Raw genomic sequence first — 14190 nt, 5'->3', positions numbered from 1 at the left:
ATGTACCCAAGCTATTTAAAAAATAACTCAGCATTTGATATTAAGTCTTAGGAAGAAATGAGACAAATAGTCATAAACTAATCCTGACTTGTTAGTTGGTTTATTGACTGTAGTAGTATGGGCAAAGCAATTTTGAAACTATTTTAGATGCATTATTGGATTAAGCAAATGAATAAATGACATTACTGGGAGCCAGGATTCTCATCTCAGATGAAAACACATGTAAGTATGGAATGGGAAAAATAAAGAAACAATGCTGTAGGTATGAAGGTAACAGTGTAAACTCACACTTTATAAAATGTGTGTATGTGTATATTTATATGTACATATAATGTATATGTCTGTGTGTACATACATTTACATGTATGTTTGGGTGTCAGTATATATACTTGAATACATTTCCTATCTGTCTGCTGAAGGAGTTAAGTAGCAAAGATACCCCAGTAGCATTGAGAACACCTACCACCCACATCTTGATCTGTATTATTCCTCACTAAATGGTAAATAAATGGCTAATTTTAGGGGTGAAGTATAGTAGATAAAAGTTGTAACTGGAACATCCTGTTATTCCAAGAAGTAAGAAAAGGGCCAGGCATGGTGGCTCATGCCTGTAATCCCAGCACTTTGGGAGGCCGATATGGGCGGATCACCTGAGGTCAAGAATTCAAGACCAGTCTGGCCAACATGGTGAAACCTCATCTCTACAAAAATTAGCTGGGCATGGTAGCACACGCCTGTAATCCCAGCTATTTGGGAGGCTGAGACAGCAGAATCACTTGAATGTGGGAGGCAGAGGCTGCAGTGAGCTGAGATCACTCCACTGTACTCCAGCCTGGGCAACAGAACGAGACTCCATATCAAAAGAAAAGAAAAAAGAAAAAGAAAGGAAAAGAAAAAGAAAAAGAAAAAAAATAAGAAAGTACTAAAAAAAAAAAGAAGGCATGTCATGAGATCACAGAGGCCAACTTAATGAAATTCACACTGGTAAAAACTGAAAAACATTTGGGCACCAAAATCATAAGATAGAGTAATTATGAAGTATTATAAAAACATAGCAATGGTGAGTCTACAACAATAAGAAAAAAAGGAAAGGAGGAAGCAAGAGAAAAAGAGAAATGAAAAGAAAGAACAACTGAAAAAAAATAAAGAAAGAAGGGAGAGAGAAGGAAGAGTCCTTGCTTGCAGCAGAATGCTAAGCATTGACTGTAAATGTGGAAGGAGTGCTGGAGTTTGAAAATAATCAATTTTTGTAACTCTCAGTGCAAAGACTGAATCAAGTAAAACTCTTCAATGGATACTAAATCTAGGGCAAAATTGTCATGAGGTACAGGATATTTGCATGGTCTTAATATCTCCCCATAGACAGTTTACTAGTTGAAAGGGAGAAAACATGGTAATTATAAAATGGAGAAAATGGACAACAGGTTGATGGAGTGGTCAAATTAAATCACCAAAGACATGGGCAGCATGTGCTCCAGATGGGATACTGTACAGAGGACATAACAACAGCAATGCAGTATTTCATCCAATAATGTAAAATACACATTCAATCATGAGGAGACATCAGATAAACATAAACTGAGTGACTTTATATTAATACAAAGCAGGAAGAGATTATATACTTCAACAATGTTAATGTAATGAAAAACAAAGAAAGTTCATGGAAATGTTCTGGATTAAAGGAGACTAAAGAAACCTGACAACTTAAAAAAAAAAAAAAATAGCTGGCCCTACACTGCACACTGCGCTGGAGGGGAAAAATGCTTATAGCATATTAATAACATTGAATCAACTGACAAAGCTGGAATATAGATGACAGATCAGAAAAATAAATTGTATCTATGCAAAGTTTACTGAAGTCAGTGGCTTTTATTTTTTAAATAAGGGGATATTCCCATTTAAAAGAAAAAAAAATATATGCTGAAGTATTTCGGGTTAAAGGGACATTGTGTATGTAACTTACCCTCAACTGGCTAAGAGAAAAGTAAGAAAGAGAGAGAGAAGAGACAGTGAAAGAGCACAAATGTCAAAACAAGTTCGCTTAAATGTTCACAATAGTAAAGCTATAAGGGTATTCTTTGTATTATTTTTGGAACTTTTTGTAAATTTGAAATTATTTTGAAATAACTTTCTAAAATACATTTCTTAAAAAAATATTTTTCACCATTCTTCGGTTTTCATCCCTGGTACATCCACTGCAGTACAGGACTTATTACTTTACATCCTGGACCATCTAAAACACTACCACATAATTTCGCTCAAAACATATTTTCTCCACTTACTCTTCAGTTTAAATGCAGTGACTTCCAATTTCCTGGAAGTCTATGAAATATGAACTCCTTCGTCTAGACCATCAACTCATTGGCCTCAAAAGGCCATTCCAGCCATGCCCACTGCCATATGCTTGCAAGAAGCAAAATAAAGCTTCTTAGTTCCCTGAACATTACTCTAGCCCCATCAGCATCATTCTTTCTTGTGTGGAATTCTCTCCTGCATTATCCTTTCTTTAAAGCCTAGATCAAGTATTATCAATTGCTTTAACAATACCTGAAACCAAGTTCCTCAACTTCTCTTCTGAACTCCAAGACCATAAAGTACTCACGTCAACCATTCAGTAGTTCATCCATTACTCTATGTAACATATTATACTCTATAATAATCTGTGTTTTATATGTATGTGTGTATTTTCCTTATAATAACATGCATTGTCTAAGAAAATACTTTCTACAGAGCCATACACTTACTAGGATATTGACGAATATAAAGCAATGGACTGTAAGTCAAAAACCAACCAACCAAAAAACACAAAACAAAAAACAAACATAGGTTCTCTCCTCAGATCTCGTAACACACTCCAATAAAACATAATTCACTTATCCTCTTCAAGTACCACTTACCTCATCTACAGAATGGGAATATGTGTGCCCTATCTACTTCATAAGACTCTGTAATATTTGGGAGGCACTCAGAGACTTTAAAATGTTCTGTTGTAGTTCTGGCATGATTTTGCTGTTGGCAGTTGCCTCTTCCCAACTCTTACTTGTGACCTTAGATCCTAATGCTCATTTCCATGTCTTTTGAGAAAACCCGGTTGTCCAAACTATGGATGCTGATCTAAAAAACAATCCATTCCTCTTCAAAGAACTGTCCTAGACCAAAACTAATCAAACTTCAGCTGATACTCTTCTGCCTTGTACAATTTTTTACCTTCCTTCCCTAAGGAATGATTCTTTCAAAAGTTGAAAATCCTATAGGTCATATCTCCACACTGATACAGTTGACTGTTCTCTGGGCATGGGGACCTCATTCAAATTGAATGAACAGACATATATCCACTGTACAAGGACCATTTTGTGCTTTTTACTAGAATAATTAACAGGGCTATCTTCTCTGAAAAAAGAAAAAGAAGCTAATATCCCAGTGGGTCATGTGCTTGGAGTTGTTTTCAAAGTAAATAAAGGCACAAGGATTTGTCTTCCTTGTGGCTTTCCTGTGTTTCTAGGGTGGATCTGCATACAGCTCACCTCAGGAATCTAAAAATGGGGGTTGAACTTGAAATCCTCAATATTAGAATTTAACTAACTGAGATAAATGGCCAAAAATAATCTATCATAGCTTAAAATGAAAAAGCATTTCATCTGACAGTATGCCAGTGTATCTGTCAACTTACCTAGAAGTTAAAAGATAAAACTTGCAGTTGTTCTTGACCAAAACATATACAAAAAAAAAAAAAAAAACAACACAAAAAAACAACAGAAATTGGCATCTAAACATGACTGCAATATTTGATGAGGCACTAAGATATTTATCAGGCCACAAAAATAAAATATATTATAAATTCTTCTTGCACTATTAAAGGGCCAATAATATGACATATAACGTGTCGTTTTTGAGGAAAAAACACTTAACAGAGTGCTTATTTAATAAAATTGTTACTAGAACAAATCAAATAAAAATGGATTGTGTGTATAAGCTTCAAGTTGTGTACCAGCCTTGGTGTGCAAAGTCACCTGCAAGAAATGAGAGTCAAAAGTGTTAGCATAGGAAAAGGCAATGGAGACAGGGGTGCTTACCTGTCATGGCCTGTTGGTCATCCACCGTTAACTTTAAACTTTTTCCACGCCGAACTACACGCACTGTGTGCCACTCGTTATCATTGAGGTTATAGCCGGCAAATAGAGTCTCGGGACCTTTGCCTGTAGAATATGCCAAACAGTCATTATGGACACTCAGAATCAGTCAAGCAAATGAACCTCACAGAGAGTGAGAGAAAGAGACAAAGAAGCGGGGAAGGTGAGGGACAGGGTAGAGAGAGAGAAGAGAGGAAGAAAGAGAGAGAGGAGGGAGAGAAAGGAGGGAGAGAAGAGAGGTGGGCTGGACCAATTTTCAAGCCCATTAGAGTCATAGCAAGCAAGGAAAGTGACAAGTTTACAAACATTCAGGTGTGACCATTTAAGAATCTTTAACCCTACGCATTGATCTATAACAAGTAAATTAACCTGCTGTCATAAATAGGCACAGTCAATATAGAACTGGGAACCCACCCAAATTTAAACATAGATTTTAAAAACAAATTCTCTGATTTTTAGTTACCATTTTCCTGCTAACAAAGTGTCTAGCCATCACGTAACCTCTGAGTTCTAGAAGATATCTGACTGCAGCTCATAAGCTAATCATTTTCAGTGAGATAAGTCTTCCAGTAGACTCTGGGAGAAGGTACTATCTTGTGTGATAGCTGCTATTCTGCTCTTATACCTGGTACCTACAGTACAGTGCTCAACAAGTTCTTAGGTTCTTTAGCCTCCTAAATGTATGGAACATTGAGTCTAAAAAATACATAGAAATAAACCTTACAACTAATTGACCTGTATGTCACAAATCTCTCTGTGTGTGGTGGAGGCACTTCTGGCAAGTGTAGGTATACGTATTGACTCACAATACGTGGACTGAAAGAAAGGAAAGAAAAAAAAATAGGCACAGTCAATAATGGGCCAACTGTTGAGCATGAAGAAAAAGTAGTGATGACGTTAACCAGCAGTAGAGGACAAGGGATTACCAGTGGGCAGTGAGTGGGCAAGAAGTATAACTGGGAAAGTAACTGCTAGTGAATCTATATAAACCTATGCAAATGAAATTTAAATGGACTCAGCGGAGACATATTACTTCAGAAAGCTGTTTGGTAGAAATTATTGAAATGATTAAGTTAGACTATATCCCTCACCTCAAAAAAAAAAAAAAAAAAAGCAAAGGAAAATGCTTCTAATATAACAGGATACCTTTATTTAAAAAATAAGTATTTCTACTAATCTGACATTATGAGTCATTGAGAAAAAATAACATTAAAGATACATTGTTTGGTAATGATTTTTTTCCCTGGTGTTTTTTTTTTTTAATGTTTATTTTTTTTTAAGTATGGAAACATGGTGGTACATTAAAATAATGAAGGGAATTATATCATTGAGTTTCATGGATTTCAATGGATTGAGAATCAGGATTGGAGTTCACAATTTGTTTAATCAAATTCTGCCAGCAAAACCAATTAATGCCCAAGGATCACAGGAGGATCTATGAGAAAGTAAAGATACAGGCCAAGGAGAAGAAGAAAAGTAAAAGGAGAGCGAGAGAGATCGAGTAAGAGAGAGAGAACTGAGTAGAAGAAATCCTGAGTTTTCCATCCATATGAGATCATTGTTTGCTTTCAGAACTACAGTTATCCACCAGCCTATTGATTTCTCTCTTATGGTGCTACTAATAATTCAAGTGTTGTATCCTTGGCTGGTATATCTCGGGTTAGAAATGAGCCAGTGATATGAGGTAAATTTTACAGGATGAACTGCCTCAGTTATTTATATCTTTTTGTTTCTTTAGAGAAATTAAATTACAAATCCAGACACATGAATTTAAAACTGTTCTAGATATAACAGTTTTAAGAGATTGATGGCTAAATAACTAGAGAAAGTCTGCTAGTCCAGCAACTGCAAAATACTTTGAGATCAAATGTTGAAAGCAAGTTCCAGGATGGGAAAAAAAAAAAAAAAAAAAAACCTCTTTCTAAATTCAATAGTGAAGAAAGAAGTGTTTAATAACTCTGCAGTATCTTAGCATCCTGCTGGCAGTAAGGGTCATCTTTCATTTTGATCCTTGAAAAGAGAACATATCATTTTATAGCTATTTTTATAGGGGATTTTTTTTTGTTAGAAATATGTGCTTTTGAAGCAGCTTCACTTCTATTCTTTTCATTTTTAAATATATTTTGTCAAGGAAAGGAAGCATACATAAGGGTGATATCATCGTTATACCACATCCTGGGCTTGATCTTGCAGTAAAGTCATAATGCTTAATCTATGCAACAACTATTTCCATAACAACAGGCACAAAATCCAATTAAAAATAACCCTTTGGTTCATAAAATTCTCTGTGGGCCAAATTCTAGCTCTTTTCATGAATTATTAAAATTGTGAACAGATTGATTTTGGAAGATAAGGTTTTTAAAAAGGCACTTAATAGTCTCACTTCAAAACAATGTTACCCATGCAACATGAAGTGTAACGGAAAGTGCACTAGACTAGGGAGTTAAGAATTGCGGTTGCTAGATCATGATTTGCTACTAAAAAAGAAGTTGGGGGTTGGGTAGTGCTTAATATGTAGCAGGCACTTTGTCTGTTGTCTGGTTTCACCTTTACATTATTAATCTACAGATATGAAACTGAAGGCCTATAAAGCTAAAACTACTTGTCCCCAGGTCACACAGCTAAAAAGTGGTAGAACCAAGTTTCATCCTTGGCCTGACCTCCTCAAAGCCTGCATGCTTTTCCCTGCATCGTTCAGCCTCTTAGTTATGAGACTCTTTGGCTAACAACTTAACTTCTCACTTTCCCCATATCGGAACAAAGGAGGTGGGAAAGATGCTCTTTGTGGTGACTCCCAGCTCGTCCTACAGAATGATCACACTGCTAGCAAATCCTACACATCCTCTGGATAAGTCCTGGTGGAAGCAAATCTCTAAGTAATACAGTGTCTACCTAGGGATGCTGAAATGACTGCTCCTAAAGATATGAAACAGAAGAAGGAACATCATTTTAGGACCTGTCTCCACCCATAATCAGCAATTTGCTAACACACTCAACTTCTGGTGCTCTCAGCATTCCCATCCATAAAGTGAGGAGAGTTTCCAGCTGATCTTTACAGTTCTTTTAGAATTTCACTTTCTCACAGAATTCAACATACACAAACTTGTTAAAGAAAAATGGTTTAACTGCTGAAATTTTGAATTTGAGAGTTTATCCTCTTGCCATATTTTTAATGGCAAAATTATAGTGACTTCAAGCTGTTAATGACTTTTCAGGATTTCCTTTTCTTCAGAGGATATCAAACCATGTATCAATTGTGCCAACGTCTTTCTCCCTGCATGAATGCACTATAGACTGAATGTGTGTGTCCTTCAAAATTCACTATGTTGAATTTCTAACCTCCAATGTGACAGTATGAGAAGGTGGGGCCTTTGAGATATAATTAGGTTTAGATAAGGGTGGAGCCCCATGATGGAATTAGGGCCCTCATAAGAAGAGGAAGAAACACCAGAGCTTTCCCTCTGCCATGTGAGGGTACAAAGAGAAGGCGGCTGCCTACCAGCCAGAAAGAAGGCCCTCGCCAAGAGCCAAATCTGCTGACACTTTGAACTTTGACTCCCAAGTCTTCAAAAAACTGAAGTGGAAAAAAAAATTATGTTGTTTAAGCCATCCAATCTATGGTATCCTGTTATAACAGCCCAAGTCGACTAACACTGTGGACGATATTTTAAAGACTTTTAAGAAAGTCTATAGCTGGCCAGGTGCGGTGGCTTATGCCTGTAATCCCAGCATTTTGGGAAGTCAAGACGGGAGCATCACGAGGTCAGGAGTTTGAGACCAGCCTGGCCAACAGGGTGAAACCCTATCTCTACTAAAAAAAAAAAAAAAAAAAAAAAAAGGAGCTGGGTGCAGTGACATGCACCTGTAATCCCAGTTACTCAGGAGGCTGAGGCAGGAGAATCGCTTCAACCCAGGAGGCGGAGGTTGCAGTGAGCCAAGATCTCGCCACTGCACTCCAGCCTGGGTGACAGTGAGACTCCATCCCCCTCCCCCCACCAAAAAAAAAGGAAAGAAAAGAAAAAAAGAAAGCCCATAGCCTTATTTCTATTAAAAGACATCATTCCATATGTTTTGTGGGGAGTTTTGATTTGTTTGTAATTATAAACTTGAGTTTTACTATAACATATTATTTAAGTCATAGAGGTATTAGGTTTTCATTTATAGTTAAAGAAGCAGATTTAAAGGGGTTGAGCGAATTATTAAGTCTCAAAGACAGTAAGAAGTAGAGAGAAAACTGAGATTTTGATTTTCTATTTTCATTAAAATGTGTTTTCCACAGAAAATGATCTGCAAGTCGTGTAAGAGGTACAATGGGGCTGAATGCCCACAGTTAATATTTCACCAGACCAGGTCAGAATTCAGCTTTACAGGCTAATGTTATATTAAAGAATTTTAGAACTAGGAGGGACAAGAGAAGTGTAGAATTTCAATCATCATTTACAAAGAAGAAACATGAAGTGCAAAGACATTAGATGATGTCTCCATCGTCACAGCTGCTAAATTAAGAAGCCTAGGTCTCTAGACTCTCAGTCTAACAAACTTTTTTTTTTTTATTTTTAAGACAGAGTTTCACTCTGTTGCTCAGGCTAGAGTGCAGTGGTGCAATCTTGGCTCACTGCAACCTCTGCCTCCACGGTTCAAGTGATTCTCCTGCCTCAGCCTCCCAGGCAGCTGGGATTACAGGCACCCACTACTGTGCCCAGCTAATTTTTGTATTTTAATAGAGATGGAGTTTCAAGGCCAGTCTGGTCTCAAACTCCTGACCTCAAGCAGTCTGCCAGCCTTGGCCTCCCAAAGTGCTGGAATAACAGGCATGGACTACTGTGCGCCCAGCCCTAACAAACTTTTAAAACATTATTCTGTTCATTAGACAGTGCTGATCTAGAATGAATTTCTCAAGTCACACCAAAATCTGAGTCTGAGTTTAATAAGTCTGTCAGTGCTTTTCAACAGAGTTTGACCTAATCTATGGTCTAACTGTTTTGTGCCTGGTGATTTTCACTGGGTCTGCTGATGACCCTGTAGCTAAAACTTATTGATAACAGATGGAAGTAGAAGCAATAAACATTTCAGTTTTCCCTGATTCAGTGTAAGTTGAGTGTTCTTCCACAACCTACCCATCCATAAATTCAAGGTGTCTCTAAGATTAACTCCTAAGAAGGGTTGGAGTTAACCCTAACTTGAGGCATGGTATAGACAGAGGAAAGTGTGCGTTAGCATGTGTATGTGTGTATGTGGGAGTGTGTGTGTGAGAGGGATAGAGAGAGAGAGATACACTTAAAAGATGGTAGATTTTTGGCCATGTTAGTAACCACATTTGCTAATGACTTTTACTTCCATTTTCGCATCAACATGATTCTTAGGTTTCTTTAAATATTAGTCTCAGAATAAAGGAAATTTCATGTTATAATTTGTAGTTATGGGAGTTAGTGGTAAAGAAAACTGGATTTTGTCCCTAGTCTGTCATCAACTAATTATGTCACCTTGAAGATGGCATTTATTCTCTCAGTTTCTTTTTATCTGTAAAATGATAAACCCATATAAAAGCATATTAAAAAAAAAAAAACTTTCCTACAGCCAACTTCAAACTATTGTCATTCTTAGAAGGACCAAAACCACCTTGCAGCTACATGAAAGACTGCAATGTTATAGTGACTATCCTATGTGTGTAAGCTTTTTGTTTTTACTATTACTAACTTCATCACTTTTGGTTTGGCATAGTAGGCAGAGGGCAGACAGCGCCTTAAAGAGGCTCTTCTACCCAAGAATTACTAAACTCAAGTTGAATCCAGAGGACAATATTGATACATGGTAGAAAATGTGTTTATTATTTTATATAGTCAAATTTTAATGGTGATAACTGTGTGTTTTCTTTTTTATTTTGACAACATTCACAGAATACAGCACCAAACAATCAACAAACTATCAAGCAGGAGCAGGGACATTCTGCTCTGTGTACCAGGATATCCCCCTGCTTTATGGACAAGTTCAGTATGAACACTAAATCATAGACCAGAAACTTATGTGGGGAAATAATGAAGTGATCTTTAAAGCACATTTTATTTTACTTAAGGCATATTATTCTTTCACCTGCTCAAAGAATCAGACCAGGGAAGGGCAATGTGAGAGAATCTGACTCGGTATTTCCCGAAGCTTGCCTTATGCAGGCCAAGTATGGTTGTGCAATGTGAAAATCCAGGAGCTCAACTGGGGCAAAAGTTTCATTATTATTTTTAAATCAGTGGAGTTACTTCTTGCCCACAAATAATCTTGCATGAAAGAATACAGAAACCATATAAAGGAGGAGTTGCCCTGCTAAGAGATAGAGGCAGGATAACTTGGCCCCTGAGGTGTCACCTGGAACCCCTGGACTCTGCAGTCCTTGTTTGAAAGTCAGTCTCAAACAAATAAATCCCCTCAACTAGGGGGTTTATTTCTCCCTTTAAAAAAAGAATAACTTTTTCATAAAACTCCAGCCAATGCTTGTTAAAAGTATTTTCAAATAACCCCTTGTTTTAAAAATTACATTTAACTTGCAAAAAAGGATTTTTGTGGCCTATGAATTAAAAGCTCTTTCTGCAGAACATCATGTATTATGCATATCAAAGCCTACCAGTTTCAGTCTGTCCACATTAACATCCCTCTAACATGAATTCCCTATACTCCCTTAATTACGAAGCTTAAATTCATAGATCCTCTTCTAAAGATTTAGTAGATCTTTTCTTCTTCTTTTTTTTTTTTGAGACTGAGTCTTGCTGGGTTGCCTAGGCTGGGGTCCAGTGGCGACATCTTGGGTGACTGCAAGCTCTGCCTCCTGGGTTCACTGTTCACTCCATTTTCCTATCTCAGCCTCCTGAGTAGCTGGGACTACAGGCACCTGCCACCACGCCTGGCTAATTTTTTTATTTTTTCTTTTAGTAGAGATGGGGTTTCACTATGTTAGCCAGGATGGTCTCCATCTCCTGACCTCTGATCCGCCCACCTTGGCCTCCCAAAGTGCTGAGACTACAGGCGTGAGCCGCCGCACCCAGCCAGATCTTTTCTTCTTATGTCATATGAGTTATGCAACAGATTGGCTTTCCTTATTTTCCATCCTTAGGGAGCCAAGATTCAGGAATTTTATTGCATTTCAGCAACTTGAATTTTTTCCCTTTTTAAAAAATTTCATTTGACTTTCTTCCCCAATTATGTTACAATTATTTTTGTTAATCACTATAAATTATATTTGAAAGTACTGAAGCACAGACTACTAAGTGAATGTATTTAAGAAAGAAAGAATAGCATTCAAGGGATGCATGGCTACTTAGTCCAACTCTCCTTTTACAGACATCTCCATGGGAGGTTAGTTGCCTTGCCTCTGTCTTCCTTGTTATTTGCAGGGTGAAACTAATGCCTGGGCCTCGAACTTATTCAGGACCTAACATGCATTACCATCTGACCAAAGTCAGAGAGGGTAAACATTCTTTGACCTTTGCATATCATTCCTTTCTCTATTTATATTTATACATATTCAAAAATATTGTTCTAAATACATTTTAAACAAACCCACCTGCTTTGGGAAGCAGAATCAGTACAATTTACAAACAACCTCACTGCCATACACAGTTTTGGAAGCAGTGATGAAACAGGTGTGTTTTTTCATGTACCTCTTCACATTTGGTTCAAATGTAGATTCTCACATATTTCAAGGGACATCTGCATGCATCATAAGAAAAGCTTGAACTTGGTTGAGAGTTAAATAAACTTGGATTTGAAAGCAGGTTTTGCATTTTCTGGTTGCTTAGGCTTGGGTATATTAGTTTCGTTGAGCTTTCCTTCCATCATCTATAAATGTGAAATAATAATGCCTACCTTATTTCATAGGTTTGTTGTAAGGACTAAGGAATATAACAAATCTAATGTGTTTGGTGCTTTTCACTTTGTGTAATCTCAATGAATATTAATTTACTTTCCCTCCTTTTTATGGAAAATAAGGAAAATAGCAGTGCATGAATTCTGCAAACCACCAAAGGATCTACCATTAAAAAATGATTGACAGCCAAATATATTATACATTATATAAAAACGTATATTGAAAGAAACATCCACAATTTTTATTTGAACAGGCACACTGCATAGTCTAGTATTTTGAAATTAGGACTCCCAAAGTCAAATTCTTTGGAACGGTCGTCATTTTAACCTGAGATTTCACAGTATTTGTGTTTGGTTATTTAATTCCTAAGCATTCACCCTAAATATAAAAATAAATGTAAAATATATTTACAAGGGAACCTGAAATATTTCAATAATGACTTGCTTAATCTCGGAGTTAAAATAAGATGTACATGATACTAAATTTGGATCCTTTTTGCTAGAAAGCCTTGTGTGCAAATATCTTGTGAACAATTTATACTGGTTTATGAATGTGGAGGGAAAAGATAGCGAAGAGCAATAGAGAAGAATGAAACAAAGCTGAGACCCTTTCATTCAATGTAAGCAAAGACCTCTAAGAGACAAAACTGGCAGATGCCTCTGGAACCGAAAGGTGGATGTGGCTGTATAGAAACTTGAAAAAAAAATAGCAGTTATATTTGGATTTTTAAACTCTTAGATGTGTGTGCCACAAGCTTAAACTCACTGCATCTCTACATACCCTTTAGGTAGCTATCTCCCTCTAGTGGTGCACATATTTTAAAGACGTTAACTACATAAATGAACCATCTTTATGAGGTACCCTGCTTATGGTACATATACCCTGGTATGGTTCTGAAGTTCACTTTATTTGTCTTACGTATTCATTGTAATTTCTATTTTAAAATTCTACCTAGTTATTTCAGTGGTAATCTGACTTGCTCAATTAAATCATTTATCAAGCATGAAGATTTTGATGGGTATTTCTGCAAATCCATCACCTAACAAACTGCACAGATGATGGGCAGGCAGGAATTTTTTTAAAAGACTAGAATCACCTTATACGTATAAATTGGTTCTATATTTATACATGACTGTTCAATATATTTAGACCTACAGCACCTGAAAATTGAATTAGGAAGAGAAGTTACAGTACCATAGCATCTGAGAATTATGAAATTTTAAAACTGAATGGTCCATATTGTGTCTGTTGTTTATCCCATTTAGCTACTTATTTATTCTGAGTTCCATGGCACCCATATGCTATTAGTTTTGTTTAAAATTTATTTTGTACCAAGTACCGATCTCAGAATTGGGAATATCCAAGTTACAGTCAAAAGAACCTACATTCTAATAAGTCAGAGGTCAAAACACTTTTTCTGTAAAGGGCCAGAGTGTAAATATATTTGACTTTGCCAACCATGTGTTCACCATTGCAACTCTTCAACTTTACTACTGCAATGTAAAAGCAAGCATAGAATGTATGTAAACAAATGGAGTGGCTGTGTTTCAATAAAGCTTCATTAAAACAGGGAGCTAGCTTGAGAGCTATCGTGTTCAAGACCCTGTAAGATAAACATGTACAGACAATTTAAAATATCCTTTCCCATAAATTTTGTGTTGCATATTAAAGAAATAATAACAGAAACATACTCAAGAATTTAAGTGTGAGGGAACCTGAGTTTTAGATTTGATATTGCCATTAACTCTAACATAACCTTAAAAATGCTAATTATCCTAACTCTTTTACTGCTGTTTGTTTTCTTAAGAAACAACTAAAAGCAATTTTTAAAGGCTTTAAGCCCAGGGTCCCCACCTGCGAGGCCACAGACAGGTACTGTCCATAGCCTGTTAGGTACCAAGCCACACAGCAGGAGGTGGGCAGCAGGCAAGCCAGAAAAGTTTCATCTGTATTTACAGCTGCTCTCCATTGCTCGTATCACCATCTGAGCTGCACCTCATGTCAGATCAGTAGTGGCATCCGATTCTCATAGGAATGCAGACCCTATTGTGAAGTGCACATGTGAGAATCTTGGTTTCATGCTCCTTAGGAGAATCTAATGCTTGATGAGCAGTCACTGTCTCCCATTACCCTCAGATGGCACTCTCCAGTTGCTGGTAAACAACCTCTAGTTGTACTGATTCTACATTATGGTGGGTTGTATACTGA

At 36.9% G+C, this 14190-nt stretch overlaps 1 protein-coding gene across 15 annotated transcripts in view; it reads right to left on the bottom strand.

Annotated features, from left to right (window-relative positions):
• The window catches only part of NRXN1 (neurexin 1), a 1146744-nt gene that overhangs the window by 600667 nt on the left and 531887 nt on the right, over positions 1-14190 (bottom strand). For all 15 annotated transcript variants that reach the window (XM_033175737.1, XM_033175738.1, XM_033175746.1 and 12 more), the window contains one exon: positions 4074-4196. In XM_033175737.1, coding sequence (XP_033031628.1) covers positions 4074-4196 — 123 coding nt within the window. The remainder of the gene's footprint in view (positions 1-4073; positions 4197-14190) is intronic.

The sequence above is a fragment of the Trachypithecus francoisi genome, unplaced genomic scaffold, assembly GCF_009764315.1.
Source record: "Trachypithecus francoisi isolate TF-2019V2 unplaced genomic scaffold, Tfra_2.0 Lachesis_group17, whole genome shotgun sequence".
Classification (NCBI taxonomy): Eukaryota; Metazoa; Chordata; class Mammalia; order Primates; family Cercopithecidae; genus Trachypithecus; species Trachypithecus francoisi.
Note: the sequence above shows the minus strand (reverse complement) of the source record. Positions and strands in the feature narration are given on the sequence as shown.